We start from the raw sequence: 19,145 nt of genomic DNA on the forward strand, positions 1-19,145 counted from the left end.
AAAACACGAATAAATGAACACAGGAGTACAATAAGATGTCAACAAGCTTCAACTAGACTAACATGCATTTTATTGAACATAAACATACTCCTGATGATATGAAATGGGTAATTCTAGAAAGCATTACAGACAACAGAGAATGCACCAGCAAACCTTTTGAGAAAGAACAACAGTGGGTGCATAGATTAAGAACCCATATTAGGGGCCTCAATGATGATGTTCCCTCGTCTGAACTAATATGAATGTACATATACTTGCCATTCCTTACTTATTCTGGTTTACTATGGTGTGTGGTCAAACATGCAGAGGATTTCCTCTATATGACATTCCCACAACATCATGATCCATACACCTGAATATATATTATTTACGTTCGTGAATTTAACCATAGGTTTTGGGGTAGGCTAATATATGTATAACAACAGTCTCAGTCTCTGATTTTACTGTTTAATAAAGGCTATTACTTTGACCATCACGCCTCCATTCGCCTTAATCTGTCCTTAGGACAGACCTATGTTTCTGATTACTAGTTATAAGGAACACTGAACAGAGTATTGAGAATTTAAGTAGTGAATTCCATTCCAGAGAGCATGGAGTGTTACACTTTCATTGTGCATATTCACCTCTATTTCCCTTTCAAAGATGGCGGCGACTACCACTGATAAAGAACAGAAGTACGTTTTTTATTTTTTGGCCTTGTGATTTGCATCACTTCTGCCGCAGAATTAGAAGCATTGTACTTACAGTAATCCCATGATGGCGCCCTCCGACACCACCAAGGAATGCCAGACCCGTTTCTTTGTTATGATCTCCTGATGTGCAGCTACATTCCTTTAAATACGAGACTCCGCGCACCAACGTTAGTACCAGATACGCGGAGCAGGGGTAGGTGCTCTTGAAGCCTTGTCCGATACCCAAGTAAGTTCTTCCCGATTCAGGGAAGTTTTTTTACACTCGAGAATTGCATACATGCAATATGTACCTTTGTCTCAATGTTTTGGATGTTATGGGACACATATGTACCATTTCCACTAGCATTAGCAATTGGAGCCCTACTTTACCACTGCACTTGGGCTTCTTTAGTTTGGGATTACCATCATTGAGGGTTGATTTATGATCCTGACGACTAGCATTAATCTGTGTTTTTACGCATTTTCGTTACATGTGCAACTTGGTGGGAGCTGTCATATATTACATAAAAGATCGTATAATTTATGGCATGATGAATTTGTCTCACGAGTTATGAGGGTATACCTTGGTGGGAGCTGTCATTGAATTCATATAGGAGGACTCATTTAACGACTTCAGTGGCATCGACTTTAATTAACGTGGATCTATTTTATTGACATTTCTTATGTTTACCATGTACTCTTGATAATAAGGGCCTAGTAACCTGCTGATATTTATCACACATATAGAATAGATGGTGTAACGAAGTCTGATTGTTAACTCTCCCCCCTTTTTTCCTCTCCACAATACGTGTTAGGGGAAACACAGGATGAGACTTTATGCCACATTGGGGGGCCGTTTTCAGGATACACCATGCTTACCTGACATTCAATTCCTACATACTATATTATGGGATTAACTAAAGACATGCAGTAACTACTGATTCTTTTTGTGTACCCTACTGATTCTTCCTTCTCCTCTAGATGTGCCGAATAATACATTGGCAGGACACATAGCCTCTCCGCTTTCCCCAATGGGGCCCATCTTTGAATCTTGGGAGGGAAGAACCTGAGCTGTTTTTAATTTTTAATTTATAAGTGTTTATTCACATATCACCATAGCACTACTAGGGATTTTCATGAGTGTTTTTGCTTGGCACTGGCGGGTTCATTGGGCACTTGGTATCAAAAGATGACGGTGTTCATAATGAACTTTCCCCCCTTTTTTTCATTAATCTTCTTCCAGTTTCCTGTACCACAAAGTTAACATACAGTAGTTTACCATAACTGTTAGGATTAGATATGATTTTATAACTTTTTTTGAGGTCCTGACGAATCGTACCAAGATCTGTATGGATTTATTTTAGCGAGAAACATGTTGACCTTCTATAATTAGGGCAGTGTAGGGATGTCCAACTCTGCCACATACATACTTGATCCCTAGACTACAAGGTTCTCTGACATTATACATTACATTGTGAACAGGGTAAGACAGACATTATTCTCACTTCCCCTGACCAAATCTATTTTAAATCTTGACAGAGGCCTACATCTTTAATAAATTACTTTACTATAGGGTCCTACTAGTGAATTTTAAACAGTTCTTCTCACCAATCCCACTTACCTGTTTTCACTTACAGCAACATTCTGCAAAAGATCTCCGGTAAAAAGCCCCCATGAGGGGCCTGTCTGATATTTCAGCGCCAGTCTGACGAGGAGCAAAGCCCGATGATGAAACATGTCACCATTTGGTGAGTGAGGGTTCTTGTTCCTGATATAGATTACCCACAGAGACTATTCTGGATCTCTCCTACACTAGGGAGAAATCTAGATAGACAGATTTCTTTTGGAACTGTGCCTCATCCCTTGACCCAGAGTTGCCCTTCCACTGTCCCTTGCCCCCCTGTGCCTGTGACCCTGGCAGTGTGCCCACTCCCACTGACACCCGGACCTTCATTGTCTTGGATGGTGTGGGTCGACTCAGGTCCCTGTACTGTGGGGCACACTATAGATTGATATGTCCTTGACGCACAGGTTTGGGGAGGAGGGGTTTCCTGTGCTATAGTATTCATAGAGGTGGGGGACTCAGATGTGGGCAGGGTGAGGCTGGTGGTGGTGGACTGACCAGTCATCCCAGATGGGTCAGGTGAGGCATCCCTTTCCAGTAATCCAGAGTTGTGGTCCTCAATTGGGCCTACTTCCAGGGGCTGACTGTCTGTCTTTGACATCCTCTGCTGGGTGGCAGTAGTAAGTATACCTCTGGATGGAGAGGAAGTGTGTTACATTGTTGAAATGTACTTGTTGTTCACATGGTTGTTTGCACTTATAGCCTTGACAAGCTTTCCAGTGATGGCAATGACAGCTGCTTGTCCACTGGCAATGTTTCAAGGCTCATGGATAGTGCTGTGGTATGCTTGTAGTATAGAAGGTTGTGGTCATCAGTGCTGTCATTGCCATGTGAGGAGTTCAAGTATCCTGTAGGAGAAGGTGATGACATGGTTATACGTGTAGGTGTCCTAATGTAGAGTAGAAGTAGCAGTTATACAAGGGTGGGGAGTGTTGCCTTGTGGTAGTTGTAGCACTTGCCACAGTAGGAGATATCCGTGCACTTGGTGGGCCTGTGTGGGATTAGTGGTAGTGGGGAGGTGTGGCAAGGGAGGGTTTTGGTTTAAGGGTGGCTTGGTGCATGTAAGGGTGATGTGAGGGGGCGTAAGGGTGGTGGGGGTACATGCTGTGCAGGAGTACATGGTGCCCGGGGAGTGTTGTTCACATACCAGAGTCCAGTCCTCCTGGAATTCCAGTCAAGCCCTCTGGCTGTAGGATGGCCAGGACCTTCTCCTCCCACAATGATAACTCTGGGAGAGGAGGTGGGGGTCCACAGCCAGTCTTGATGATGGATATCTGGTGTCTTGTAGCCATGGACCGGACCTTCCCCCGTAGGTCATTCCACCTCTTTCTGATGTCCTCCATTGTGCGTGGATTGTTTCCCACTGAGTTCACCCTGTCAACGATCCTCTGCCATAACTCTGTTTTCCTGGCTCTGGATGTATGCTGCACCTGTGACCCAAACAGTTGTGGCTCCCCTGTGACAATTTTGTCTACCATAACCGTCAACTCCTCATCTGTGAATCGTGGGTGTTTGTTGTGACATTGGTGGATGTGTTGTGGGTGGTGGGGTGTGTAATGTGCAGGGGTGCGGGGCTGCTGTTTGGTGAGGTGGGATTGTGTGGTTCTGTGTGCTTGTAGTATGTGGTGGTTGGGTGCAGTGGTGACGTGTTTGTTGTGTGCAGGGGTGCAGTTGTGTAGTATGTGCTGCGTGTTAGGTGTGGTGGTGCCTATGGTATCCAGGTGCAGTGTCTTCTATTTGGGCATTCTTCTCTTTCTCTGTGAAAAATTCAGGATGCAAGGGGTTGTGGGTATGTGTGGGGGGGTATTTTTAAGTGCAGTGATCAGGTGTGCGTATTTGTGTCAGGGTTGGGGTATTCGTACTGTCCAATGTGGTGTTGTGTTCTGGTGGAGTTGAATTTTTGACTGCAGCAGTTCAGACCGCCAATGGCTTACCGCCGTGCAAAGACCACTGTGCTGATTTGTGGGTCGTAATTTGGAGGGCGGGATGTTGTTGGTTTGGCGGTGTGGGTGGTGGGACCGCCTCTCTCCTGCCGTCGTTCAGCCTGGCGGTGTCAGATTTGTGGCTGTTTTTGGGCGGTCTTCAGTTTCTGACTCTTAATACGGCTGTCGTGATACCACCAACGCTGGCTGTCTTTTGGCGCCCACCGCCATGGCGGTCTTCTGAAAAGACCGCTAAACTCATAATGAGGGCCCCAGTCCTTTCCCCAGATTACATTTTCAACAGATTAAAGGCTGTATGTTATTTCAGTACAGAAGCGCCATCTAGAGGCATTGTTCCTCTTTTTTTGTATTATTTTTTTCCAGTTCAAATAATTTTATTGGATTTCCCGAAGAGGAAAGCAATTATAACGTTGCTTCACACATAAAAGAAAAAAGACAACTAAAAATAAAACTTAGAGTAATGAATATAAAAGTTCTCACACACAGTCAGAGAGATTACACATTTCAGTAGTACGATACCTTTGTAGGGTAGAAGCTTAGATCATAGGTGCTGCATGTCTCATCTGTTTGGGCGTCCCTGGCTAGTGTTAACGGCGCACTGGGTTACCGTGGCACACAGATTGGGAACCGCTGGTCTAAAGGGAAGTGCATAAGATGTGGTGGCAAAACACATTTTGGAAAAAAAACAGTATGTCCTGCATTGCAGACCAAATGCTTCATGTGTGGTGAGTCTGGTCACTTCTCAGGTGTATGCAGGTATTGAAGTATACATTTTGACCCGGAGATTGACAATGATAATGGTTCAGCTACAGACAGTGTGATTCTAACAGTTAATCAGCAACAAGTATGTTCTGTGGAAAGTGGAGAAAAATGCACTATTGACAGCAGTCTATTGAATTTGGTGAATTGCAAGAGCATGGTGGATGGAATCACTATAGATGTACTCTAGATTCTGGATGTCCTTTCACTGTAATTTTGAAGAGTTCTTTAACAAGAAATAAAAAGGAAAGACAACTGGAAGCCAATGGCGTTTGGTTATGGAAAAATGCAATTCATATTTTGAGTTATTTTGTTGCAACTATTACTTTTCAGAACCGCCTCATCTTGGAAAGGTTTATGAGGCAAAAGAAAGGCACCACATTTTGGTCTGGAGATATCAAGGTAATTTAAGAATGGTTTGGGATCCATCAGCAGAATTACTCATCTACAGCATGATAACAAAATCTATGGATAGCATTATTGTGCAAAATAAAGTAGTTTTCAGAAAGGAACTAGAGAGAGTGTTTTTTTCCACACAAATTTGAATGAAACCAAACAGTATTCCAAGTAAACACAAGTTAAGGGATGTACCACTCAGTGCTAGAAATGAACTTAGTACCTTGCACAAGGATCCTCTATCAGAGGGGGTCATAGACCTAGTTAAATATTCAGAATGGGCATCTTCAATAGTTTTGGTACCCAATAAAAATCTTGCTCCCTGAGATTACTGACCTTAGTTCCCTCAACAAGCAATTCAAGGTTCATTGTCATCCCCTACCAAAACCTCAAGAGCTGTAGCATTGTTAAATGGTGCCAATTGGTTACCACTCTGGATCTTTTGAAGGCCTAGCATCAGGTTGAATTGGAAGATAGCTGCAGAAAATTAAAAACCTCCATCACACCTGAAGGGCTTTTCGCTACATTAGGATACCATTCGCTATCACATCTGCAGCTTCTGTCTTTCAAAAGTTATTGTATATTTTATTTGCAGATATGGAAGGCGTACTAACCTTCCTAGATGATGTACTTATCTTTGCTAGCACCACTGAGATGCACAACAATAGAATATTTCATGTTCTTAATACGTTACAATAAAGGGGAATGACTCTACAGCTAGAAAAGTGCAAGTTTCTTACCAATGAGGTTGAGTATTTGGGGCATGTCATTACTTAAAACGGTATTCACCCACCACACAACTTATAAGAAGTCATTCATAATACAGGACTTCCTATTGACAAAGATCACCTTCACTCATTTTTGAGATTATGCATGTTTTATTTATACTGTGTGGATACATTTTCAAATATATCTATTAAACAATGGGAAAAATTGTATTGGCAAAAGGAACATCAGAAAGCTTATGCATTGTTAAAAAAAATCCATACCCGAGTCCCCTCCATTATCCCCATTTCATTACTCTGCATTGTGCATAATATCTTTTGATGCCATGGCTTGCGGTTTAGGGGCCGTGCTGATGCAAAGAATTGAGGGATGTGATAGTACTGTTGCTTTTGCATCTTGAAAGAGGTCTAGCATGCTTGTGTGCCATCGAACATTTTAGAGCCTACATCTGGGACAAATAAAACACACCGCAACCTGTTACTTTCCCAGCTTGTACGTCATGGCACATGTAAAGCACCCTAACACCTGGTTAGAAATCTTTCAAAACTGTATGGATATAGTTTTGACATCAACTTCATTTCTCGGTCATTTCATTTAGTGGATGATTGTTTGTTTATATTGCCAAACAAGGTAACCTACAATAAAAATAAGTGTGAAGTAGGGAAATAATGTGTTGTTGTCTCTGTAAATGATGTATTAGGATTATGCAATTTCAGGTTCACTTAAGAACAATGGTTTGAGGCAAAAGAAAAGGACTTCTAGTTGCAGGTAAAAAAAAAACAAGCAATTTAGTTGCCTGAGCTTGCCAAGAGAAAATATGTTGTCTAGTGACCTACAAGTGTGTTGGAAAGTTAAGGAAAGCTTATCTGTGAGTGATGATGTAATTTATAATGATGGATGTGTAATTGCTTCACACAATGTGCATTTGGGTACTTTTCAATCGCCCACGCTGGTCACTTAGGAGAATTGTTAACTAAAATAAGACACAGAATATTTTGGTGGCCTCATATATACCAGCAAATAAGTGATTATGTTAGGAGATCCTATGGCTATGCAAATTCTGACAAGAGTTTGAGAGTAGCAAATGTTGAGTCTGGATACTCAGAGTTTCCTAAGAGACCCTGGCAGAAGCTGACACAAGGTCATCTACAAAAATATGTGCTTTGCTCTTAATAGATTATTTCTCAAAATGGGCAGAAATCAGATTTATTCAACATTGAAGTTGTCACTGACTTCTTGGAGGATTGTTTTCACAAAGAAGGTCTTCCAGAAAGCATCACCAGAGCTAATGGTTTACAATTCACTTCTGACAAATTGCAAAGGTTTGTTAAAGGCAGGTCTATTCAACGTGGGAAAACTGCTTTATACTCACCACACAAGAATGGTCTTCCAGAGAGATTTAATAGAGTTATTGTTAAGCAGTTCAAATTGCTGTCGCCAACAAATGTGATGTTCAAAAATTTGTGTCTGGAAAGCTCTAGACTTGCCACTGTACCCCACATTCTGTTACTGGAGTGCCACCTTTTCAATTATTAAAGGGTAAAATGCACTGCACACGATTGATACCAAAATGTAATGAAGAATAGATTTAAAGTCTCTCTATTGCAACACTAGGATCAACATTGAAAAAAGGAGGGAAGGTTTTCTCTCTTAACAGCTCAAATGTCGATTGCAAATTGAAAAGAGGTGATAGAGTCAAAAGCAAAATTACCATTCAACAATAAGAGAGGTTTATCAGAAAATTCCAAGAGTTATTAAAGTTGTGCAGGTTTGTAAGACTTCTGCCAAGCTCAATAATAGCTCATGGTGGTGTTTAAACAAGCTTTTGTTTTTTTTGTTTGTTTTTTTGTCCTCATTCACCCTAGTCCATATGCAAACCTCCTTTTCTTTTCAACCGGAACGCAGGAAGTTTTTCTCGGCCAGGGGTTGCTTATTACTCTCAAACAATCCTCAGACTGTCCCAATTCTATGAGGATTTCAGAGCAGGGTGTAAAATCATTGGACAGATGTCACAAATGCAATTCCATTCCAACATTAATTACACAAACATCTATACATCAATCTCCTGATTTCCAGTTCATTAATGATACCCAAAAATTCCCCCGCGTCCTTTCCTTTCCCTCTATCTTTTGATCCAATTCTGCTGTACAAAAAACATCCCTAAGCCATTCTGAGTAGTTTGGAGGGGTCTTTAAAGTCCATTTTCTGCAAATTTCTCGCCTCCCCAGCAGTATTGCATAGAATACAAACTTTTTATCTGCAATAATGTCCCGACCTGACCACCCCTGCTGATCTTGAACTTGCCCAAAAATTATTAACTGGAGAGAGGGTTCAATTCTCCGATTCAATATACCTGAGATTGTTTTGCATACCCCTTCCCAAAAGAGTCTAATATCAGGACATTCCCAAAACATGTGAATATCAGTTGCTTGCAATAAACCACATTTTGGACATCTCACCTCCTGCCCTCCTTTAATTTTAGATAGTTTCTCAGGGGAAATATACACTCTATGTATTGTAAAATAATTATTTTTCCTAAGAGTGGCTGGTTTTACAATACCAAAAAGCATTTTTAATGACTCTTCCCACCACCTTTTAGCTGCCTCTTCTGGAAAAGATTTCCTCCACAAATCGCTAGGTAATACGAACTCGCCATCCACCCCTTCCAGGATCCCCCAATACCACGTAGACACTCCGTGAGGACCTCCTAGTGGGCTCGGGGTGATCTCACTCAATGGATTAGACATACCAACACCTTCCTTAATACCCTGAGCCCATTTTCTTATTTGTAAAAATTTCCATCTGGACAAAGAACCACCCGTCTTTAACTGCAATTCCTCCCAAGAGAGAAGAATCCCTTCCGAAAACAAATCTCCCCAATATTCGAATCCCGCTTGTCTTATCGGTAATGCCAGAACATCTCGAAAACATTCCGGGGTTCCCGGGGAGTCCCAAATAGGTGCGTCAATGTTATAATAAGTAAGTTTCGCAGATTGCCTGATATGATACCAACTTTCTGCCAACCCTCGCATAATTTTCAACCTTATCTTTTTGAAATATTTAGGGTCCCCAAATTTAAACATAAAATTGGATGAAGCACCGTTAATTCTAGAAGCCATTATCTTAAACATTAAACCTGTTGTCGTGGAGTCTGACGCAAGAGACAAGAGTCTAAAATTTTTCAAAAGAAAGGCCCATGCATAATATTGCAACTCAGGCAATGCCAAACCGCCCTGAACCTTACGCCGACGTAACTTCTTCTGAGAGATTCTAACACCCTTAGATCTCCAAATAAAATTGCTTATGAGGCGCTGCATTTTTTCTATATATATTTTCTGCATTGGAAGTGGGGAAGTAGAAAACAAAAAGTTCCATTTCGGGAGAATAGCCATTTTTACCAGATTTACTCGACCTATTATCGTCAAGGGAAGATGCATCCAACCTTGTAATAAACTCTTACATTCTGCCAACAGTTTTTCCTGGTTCCTCTCCGCTAACTGATTAATATCTTGAGGTATCAAAATTCCCAAATATCTAATTTCTTTTTTACGATAAGCAGATTTATATTCCATATTCCAAACCATGATCTCCGTTTTTTCTACATTCACTTGATAACCAGACACCCTCCCGAACTCCTCGCCAGTTTAAGGATCTCGGGAAATGCAGTGTCTAAATTATCTGTATATAACAAAAGGTTGTCAGCATACAAAGCGAGCTTTCTTTCCCAGCCCTGACAGCTAAAAGGAGTGATCATCGTATTCCGCCGAATTTTCCTCGCAAATGGTTCCATGTATAAGTTGAATAGTGCAGGGGATAGCAGACATCCCTGGCTAGTGCCCCTGGCTATAGCTATCGGCCCTGTAAGGTTCCCATTCACTAATATTCTAGCTATAGGAGCCCCATATATCTGATTCACTACCCCACAGAGGTTATTTCCCAGTTTAGCTTTTTTTAGCAGAAATTTCAAGTAGACCCAGTTTACCTGGTCAAAAGCTTTTGCAGCATCAACCGTAATAATCCCCAAGGGGGATTCCAATGCTACTGCCATATCTATGGCTCCTAATAATTCATATGTCAACTCATGCAAATACCTCCCCTTCGAGAAGCCCTTCTGGTCGGGGTGGATTAAGCTGTCTACTACCTTATTTAACCTGTCCGCCACTATTTTAGTAAACAGCTTGTAATCCTTGTTCAATAATAAAATAGGTCTATAAGAAGAGCAATAAGCTGGATTTTTCCCGGGTTTCGGTATCAATGTAATGACTGCTTCATTCCACGAAGCCGGCATACTTATCTCATTAAAAAAGACCCTACCAAATAACTCAGCCAAGAACGGGACAATTACCTCACCTAGTGCTTTATACAACTCCACCGAGATGCCATCCGGACCCGGGGCTTTCCCTTCCGTACCCTTAGCTAAGGCTGCTCGCACTTCCTCCACCGTAATAGGGCCATTAAGAAATTCCTGATTCTGCTGCGAAATTTCTGGTAATACATCCTGAGCTAACCAATTCTCCACCATTTCTTCTCGCACCTCTGCCTGCTCCGTGTACAAGAATGTGAAAAAATCTTGAAACCCTCGTTCAATGTCTTCCGTACGAAATAATTTAACACCTGTATCTTCAACCACTATTTCCTTAATATGACTCCTAACTTGATCTGTTTTAGCTTTCCAGGCAAGTCATTTCCCTGAGCTTTCCCCATATTCAAAATGTTTTAATTTGCTAGCCTCCCATTTCCTGACCATACGTGCCTATAAAATGTTTGCTATTCGTGTTCTTAACTCAACCATTTCTGTTCTTCCTGCTTCCTCCTGGGCCCCTTCTCCTTCACCAACCAATTTCTCGCATTTTACTAACATTTCATCTCTGACTATTTTGTGTTTATAACATGCGATACTCCTAATTTCCCCTCGTATTACAGCCTTAAAGGAGTCCCAAACCGTTGATAACGATGCTGAACCTATGTTGACCTTGAAATAAATTTCAGTCTCTCTACGTAGTTGCACCAAAAAACATCCTCTTCCAACAATAATGCGCGCTGCAATGTCCACCTCTTAAAAACTCTTCTCTGTGGGAGCGTCAAATGCAGCATTACCGCTGCATGGTCTGATAAATGCGGGGGTAAATATTCAATCCTGTCAACATTTTCCAACAACCTATCATCCACTAAAAAATAATCAATACGTGAAGCATGACTATATTTCTTGTTAAAGAATGAAAAAACTCTAGCCCCCCCTTCCCTCTTCCACCAAATATCGCACAGGCCATAGTCCTTCATCATTCTCCTTAAATAATGTTGTGATTTTGGCGTGCCTAAAGATCGACAACTATCTGTTCTATCTAATCCATTATCGAGCACCACATTAAAATCCCCTGTCATGATAACTGCATCTGAAAAATCGATTAGCCGAGAAAAAACCCTTTTAAGAGGTTCGATATCATCGCAATTCGGGGCATAGAATCCAATCAATACCAACCTTACCTCACCAATGTGAATTCTTACTATGACCCAACGACCAGCATGATCTGCCCTTGTTTCTAAAATCTCCAATCTAGCTTGTAATCCCTGTTTAACCAAAATAACTACTTCCCTTGTGTGAAAATTGTTGGTGGTGCAGAAACACATTTGTACCCACTTTTGAGCCTTAAATAACTCCTTACACTCTTCTGCAGCCAAATGAGTTTCCTGAAAGATAAAAATCTGTGCCAGAGAATCTTTTAAGTATTGTAAGATTTTATTCCGTCTTGCTTTCGTCCTTAGACCATTAATATTCCAGGAGAGTAATTTGATCGTAGATTCCTCCAACCCCTGACCTTTATTTAATCTAGCCATTCCAAAGTGACCCGCCTTCCCTCTGCCTCGGTGAATGAGGAATTATTTCTACACAAAACTCAAGATCAAAAAACCCAAAAGGGAAAAAAGAAACCCCCTAATTAGTAGCCCCCCTCCCAACACCCTCCCATAGGGGACCCCCCCACTATATCAGCCAACTTGGGCCTTGTTTTAGAGCACCCCGCCTACCTGGGAGCTTTTTTTAAAGATTTTGAAAAAACTTATTTTACATGATCGGTCTGTTCCTTTTTTTAAAGTTCTAACAGCTCATCCGCCCTGACTGTCTCTCTTATATTATACATTTTATTATTATACATTACTCGCAAAAATGCTGGGAACTTCAACTGTGCCGTAATTCCTAACTTTTTAAATTCATCCAACCTTTTCCCCAATTCCCACTGCCTGTCCATTGTAATCTTAGATAAATCGGACCTAATCTCGAATGTCACATTTTCAACTTTTAATGATTTCTGTTTCAATGCACTACTCAAAATGTTTTCCTTTAAATGATAAGTTAGAAAATTAACCAAGATTTTCCTCGGTCTAGTGCTGTTTGGCCGCTTCGTAAAAGGGTCACGATGGACTCTCTGAATATCTTTTTCAATCTCTTATCGACTCTCTTCCAATTCACACACAGATTTAATAAGAGAAACCACATATGACTTCAGATTTGCTCCATCTGCTCCTTCCGGGACTTTTAACAGCTTTATGTTGTTTCTACGCGAATAGTTCTCCAACTGTTCAATTTTTACTTGTAATCCTTGTTCCTTTTCACTTAAGTCTCGAATCTCCTCCTTCTGGTTGTTTAACTCTTCCTTCATCCCGCCTACCGTCTCTTCCAATGACTGAATCCTCTCCACTAAGTTATCAAATTTTCTTTCCAGTACCTCACAGGCCTCTCTGATCTCTCCTTGATTGCTCTCCAAGCTAGCAAAGCCTTTTTTTATGTCCTCCGAAATGGCGAGAATCATCTCCTCCATGGACTGGCTATGTCTTGGGTCGGGGGCTAGGGTTTGAGAAAGGGGGGGCTGGTGGGTGTTTCTACCACAACTCCTACCTCCTGTAAATTACCATCTTGCCTCAATAAAACCTAAAAACCGGCTTGTTTATCCACCTGTTGAGCCGAATTGTTAGTCAAAGGGGGAGGATCATTCATACCCCCCTCACCGGAGTCTGCATTATTTCTGGTATACTTAGGCATATAAGTATCCATTTTACCTTGGCCGGGTACCAACACAATGTCTTCTGGCGTAGTCTTAAAATAAGCTCTTAATGAGGGCGCAAGTTTATTATTATTGTTTTTTTTCCCTGGTCTTCCCTCACTTCCTTTTTTCTTAATTTTGAGTAAACAATTCGATAGGTCAGAAGTTTTGCCTTTGATCTTATCCTGTCTGTCGGTAACCTCCTTATCTCTTTTTTCCTCTTTCAAACTCAGCCCCCCCCCCTGCAAGGTGTTAACGGAAGGCAAGGGTGGGGACGGGCTTTTATCTACACTATCTCTGACCCCCAAAACACCCACCGCCTTACTTATTCTTCCTGTATTCAGAGATAAAAAAGGACGTGTTACCACGCTGTCAAATTCCCGGGACACTTTCCCAGGAGCTTTACTAATACTGAGTTTGGCAGTGCCCCTGGCCCCCACAGCCCCCACCACCTTACTTGTCTTTCCTCCTTTTGTCGATGAGGATGAAGAAAGGCGCGTAATCGCGCTATCAGGCTCCCGGGACTCCTTCCCGGGGGCCTTGCCAGTGCTAACTCTGCCCGGATTCCCCCGAAGGGGAATCCTCGCTGAGCCTTTTCTTACCCGGCGGAGCTCCAGCGCGGCTCAGCCCCAGGGCCGGAGCCTCCCGCCGAGTACCTCGCCCGGAGCCTGGATTTGCCGGGTTTCCGAGTTTCAAGGAGTTCGAGAAGCCGAGCGTGCAGCCGAGCGGCACACGCGTGCACACTGCCGCTTACGCGTGCCACGCCCCCCGGCACGGCGGGAAGTGCGTCTAGCAAGTTACGACCGCTATGCAACCCGCCATGTCCCCCTCCGCAAGCAAAACGGTGTTTAAACAAGCTTGTTAGAGTAAACATTGATACCACCGGTGATGATAATCTGTCATATAATTACATTAATTCCTGCTTGTTAAGAAAAAAACAGGATTGAGAATCTTAATCTTATTTTCATTTGACAGCATTAAACCAAACCTTATTAGAAAACGTCACTCCTACTTATGCATCTTCTTTGAATTCTACAACAGTGCCATTGGAGGATTAAGTGGATGAATATAAATGTGAGCAATGCACACAAGAAGAACAAGTTCATAAGGATAATACTCAGGCTCCACCGAAATCCATAGGCGAGGTTTGAAGAAAACATTACACCCACAAGAAAAAGGAGAATTCCAAAGTTTGCAGGACTGTTACTTCCATTACTATAGGTCACTCTCCCTGGCTTCTGTTTCAGGTAGAGGAGATGTACTGTAATATTTAGCTTGTTTAAAACTTAGGTTTCCTTTACAAGGTATCGTTCAGCCATTATCTCCATGCAGTTTTCTACTGTTTATGCGTAATTGACTCTAAACCCTCCCTCCAATTTCCATTTAATAAGAGTTTATTTTCCTATGTGTTTTTGTTTACACTCTGTTTCCATGTTTTCCTTTTCTCTTCTGCAGCACATGTTCTACCCCTGTTGTGTGTTTACAAACAGATTCTGCTCTTAGGCAGTCAGTTGCTGCAATTTTCTGACTGTGTGTGGCTGCCCAAGAGCTGTTTTTCCAGGAATAAACTGTTTCTACAAATCATACTGCCTCTGGAATCTTTCTTAGGTTATTTTCTATAGAAACAAATCACATATTGTTAATTTCCTTGTTGAACTGTGATAGCACAGGTAGAGCATCTTCACATTTGATAATAATTTTAGCGAAGTTACACACGTATTTAGGTGTAGTATACTGCAGGTAGCACAAATGTGAGAGTGGATTGTTTCTAAAAATTATCCTTATTAGAATCCTCTGAGAACGTTCTAAGGGAGATGAAGGAGTATGACTCAGCATCAATATATGATTATTTAAGTGGCATTTGTCAGCTCAATAGTGAGGTAGCTTGGCTAACACCTTCACAGAGGGATGCTTTGTTGAATTCAATGATGGAATGCATTCACCCACAGTGGTGAAGGAAAAATGTTATGTTTTGGGGTATTCAAGGAGCTCTGGAAGGTGATAGACAGACTGTGTATAGGTAATAGTTTGATCCACAAGAATGTCTGTTTCATTCCACCTTTGACTATTTGTGTGCATTTATTATCATAGTCTACTTCTAAAAGTGGTTTGAGCTTAAGTGGTTAAGCAGACCTAATGCTGAGTCAGTTATAGATTTATTAGTTGAGTGTTTCTGAAGAAAGAGTCTCCCTGCCTCTACTGTATTGGACAACAGGGTACAATTCACCTCTCATATACTAATTTAGATTTTTAGACAAAGCAGCATTAAACACAAACACACAGTATTGTAATCTTCAAACATGAATGGATTGGTGGAGAAATTTAGTGGAGATGCAGTAGAGGGTGTTCGACTTTCTCTTAAGGCTAGGTTGAATGTGAAGCAAAACTTATCCAATTTAATTTGGCATATCATCACAATACGCCACGATGTCCCACTTGTTTTATTCTATTTGAAATGCTTAAGGGAAATAAACCTCACACAAACGTAAATCATGGATTGGCTTACTGAGTTGTTGGAATGATTACATTTAGAAGAGATGTACAAAAAGGTAAGAAAAAATATACAACATAAAAAAGGAAAGTTTTTAGTATCAGGAATTGTAAGAACCAGGGTTTATGTGTGGGAGATTTAGTAAGAGCGAGTAAATCTGATAATGGTAAGGAGGGGAATTAAAAAAACATTCAGAATTATGTATTTGGGAAGCACTTCAGCTTTGTTAAATAATGGTATGTGATGGAGTGTGTCACCTTTGGCTAGATTAAGGGGAGGTTTGGATTGTGAGGAGATTGATAACCCCGATTTTAAGCTTATCAGTTCTAAATGCAATGATATTGGTGGAAAGCGTGGCACATTGCAGATGTTAGTACTTTAAGGATTCTGATTATTCCCAAAATGTTGCCTTGGAAGTCTCAGGAATAAATAGTTCTATTAAGGGAAAAAAAAATTCAGAACAACCAGTTAGTAAGGCAACCCTGTAAAATTAAGAGACTACACTATGGGGCACTTTGTACTTAAAGTCAATAGATTTTTTTGTATTTAGAGTGCAATCCACATTTGCTTGTTTTTTTATATTTTAAAGTTTCATATTTGTATGTTCAGTTTTATAAGGGGGCGTAGTACCTACACATCGCTTCATGCAGGCCTTTCTATATACTCTATTCTTTGCTTGGAATGATAGCCATGTTCAGTTGCATACATTTTGTGTTCCATTAACCACCATGTACTGTTGTGCATCTTTTTACGTATTCCATATTCTATGGAGGTTGCTTTGAACTTGCTGCTTTGTCTGCACCTTGGAATAGAGGCTCTACAAGACTTCAAGCATCAGCCCTGCAAAACTCTACATATCTTTTACTGTGTGAGAAAAGGGGCTGGCCCTAGGAGGGCTGGGGATTTGTGCCAAACACTGCTTGTGACATCAAAAAACAAAGTTATGGATGGAATGATTAAATTAATCTCAGCCATTGGCGATTGCTCAGCCACATCCCAATCCATCATTTTCCACCCACCATGCTCCCTCAGTTTGGACCCAGCCATATGCAAATCAGCCTTGACCCTGCTCCTCATGGGAACAATTCAGCCTGAACTTCCAGGCTAGGTCATTCCTGAACCAGAATACCAGCAACCCATGACCACTTTTGTCTTTATTAGGAGCTGATCAGACAGGTATAGCTTGATTCCAGTAGCACAGTGAGCATGGGATCCACGTCTGGGCATACCCATCACACTTAGGGTATCAGATGCAAAAACAACAAGGTGAGGGATGGAATGCTTGAATTAATCTCAGCCACTGGCAATCACTTGGGCGGCATCCCAGTCCATTAGCCCTATGCCCATAGTACCTTCCTTACTCTCTAAACAAGGTCAGGGAGATGGGTGAGAAGAACAGGGGCATCCAGTTGTTTTGCGGGCAAAGGCAGAATCAGCTTCTTCATCAAGCTTATCCCTTTGCCAACCAATCTCTTGACACTGCCTCTGATATAGCTAATGTCATAAATTACGGAGTGGGCAATTCCTTGCCTCTTCCTCCTGTTCCTTTGATTTTGTCCTAAAAAAATAAAGGGGTCAGTTCTCAGGATCCCAGGATTGAGCAATGGTGCTGTGAACACCAGCCTTTATTTCTTCTTTACTTAACCAACTCAAGCATGGATCCATTAAAACCTGACTCGAACGGGCAGCAATGCACCAGGCTGTCTGAAAGAACCAACCATTTGGCACCCTTCCTTTCTCTGAGGATTCTGTTGGAGGAGGCCCTGTGCCTTTATTCAGAGCTGCTGTAGTCTATCAGCTGCACCAACTCAACCGGCAGGCATATGTCCATCCTAACCAGCATTGATATCGATTTCTAAATATTTGCTCTGTAGATACTTCGCTGCATTCAACAAGGTAAACACATGGGTGTGGAATTTAATAAAATATCTGCTTGCCCATGGGACAGGTTGCTTCTTAAATCTACTTGTCCCCTTGGACCCATGTAGTGCGGCAACAAATTATGATAGCAATCTCATTATGTAAGAGCTCTGATGATAGCCTCTATGATTATGCCAGGGCTACTACTGTAGTAGGGCTTGAATACTCACAATTTCAATCCCTAATATAGAAATGTCTTTTTTTACCACCTTTCTGCAGATCTACATACTGGGGCTGGAGGAATCTGGACGAATCAGTAAATAATAGTTCCAGGACTGGAATGTCTTTGAGTATGCAAAACTATTAACTTGCATGTTTTAAGGATTTTAACCTGTTCTTCTCTAATCTTTTCCCATAATGAGAAAGGTTGGAAATTTACTCCTGACAATGGCAGACATAGAAGTTCTTCCAGGGTTAGGAAAAAAGTGGTTGGAGGGAAAGTGAACTTGTAAACACTCAATAGATTTTCATATGAGCAAATCTACACATGCATATTTATTTGTGCTAAAATACAGTACACAAATATTTTCTAGGAGTACAATTTCCTGGTCTACTTCTGTAAGCTCTTGTGAATTCATGAAAACCACTAATTCAAAAACATATACCATGGATGCACTTATGTGACTTTCTTTAAGAATTGGGTCCCTAATTACGTCTGGTATTAACAAAGATATTTTGTTTTTTATTAAACTTCTATTTCTCTCTCTATTGGCTACTGTGAATGATCGCATTCTGCTCTTCCACAAGGATCATAGTGGGACAAAAAGTAGTTTTACTCAGTGCCAGGAACTACTGTGGCAATCAGTGACGTAATAAAACTGGAGCGCCCCCCCCCCACAAAGAACATGCAGCCCTCCCCCAGACTCACTCAGTGCAGGTGCTGTGCTGAGGGGTCCCCCTGGTGGGGTGCTGCGGGGCCTTTGTTATGCCACTGGTGGCAATGTGTGCTTTTTGAGATCAAAAACGTTATTTTTCTTTTTGCCAGCTCCCACAACAATAACATGTTACAAATGCCATGTCAAAACAAGACACTCATTGACAAAACCAAAAGACACACAAAAAATGTCAGATCGGTTGGTTTTGCCAGTGCTTTGTTATTTTCATGCTTCCCATAATCTTGTTGAAATGTTTATTTACAGTGCTCACCCTAATAATAAAGGCTTTTCATTAACGAACCATAAATACAAGTTCGGGCAGCATTAACATATGGACACACATAGTACCTCAACAGTTCCCTTCTCTGTAAACTGGCAGCCAAAGGATTTGTGCTGCAGGGAGTTGGGCGTATTTGTCCCAAGGACAGAATAAACATGAAAACATGTTGCCCTTGACCCCAAACAATATGTTCCGGGCGTCGGGTGATAGGAATTCCACATCCCTGTAAACAGAAACTTACTATGGTCTAAACTTTCGGCTTTTGGCATCGCCATTGCACTGCTACATTTGATCATGTTGCTTCACCCTACAACCTGGCTGAAGGTCGAAATCCTAGCTCCTTTACATTTTAAGTTTTGCCTGCACAGTGCTTGCGAAGTCTTTTTTAAATAAAAAAAATTAAAAGGGGCTTAGAACCCACCC

The 19,145-nt window shown here is 41.4% G+C and overlaps 1 protein-coding gene across 2 annotated transcripts in view; it reads left to right on the forward strand.

Annotated features, from left to right (window-relative positions):
* Nucleotides 1–733: 733 nt before the first annotated feature.
* TSEN54 (tRNA splicing endonuclease subunit 54) overlaps nt 734–19,145 on the forward strand; it is a 202,657-nt gene continuing 184,245 nt past the window's right edge. The window contains exons 1-2 of one of the 2 annotated variants that reach the window (XM_069200156.1): nt 835–918; nt 2,309–2,419. In XM_069200156.1, the coding sequence (XP_069056257.1) occupies nt 2,397–2,419 (23 nt within the window). In that variant the 5' untranslated portion in view covers nt 835–918; nt 2,309–2,396. Of the gene's footprint in view, nt 919–2,308; nt 2,420–19,145 lie in introns of both variants that reach the window. The other variant, XM_069200157.1, reaches the window with a different exon arrangement.

The sequence above is a fragment of the Pleurodeles waltl genome, chromosome 7 (genome assembly GCF_031143425.1).
Source record: "Pleurodeles waltl isolate 20211129_DDA chromosome 7, aPleWal1.hap1.20221129, whole genome shotgun sequence".
Classification (NCBI taxonomy): Eukaryota; Metazoa; Chordata; class Amphibia; order Caudata; family Salamandridae; genus Pleurodeles; species Pleurodeles waltl.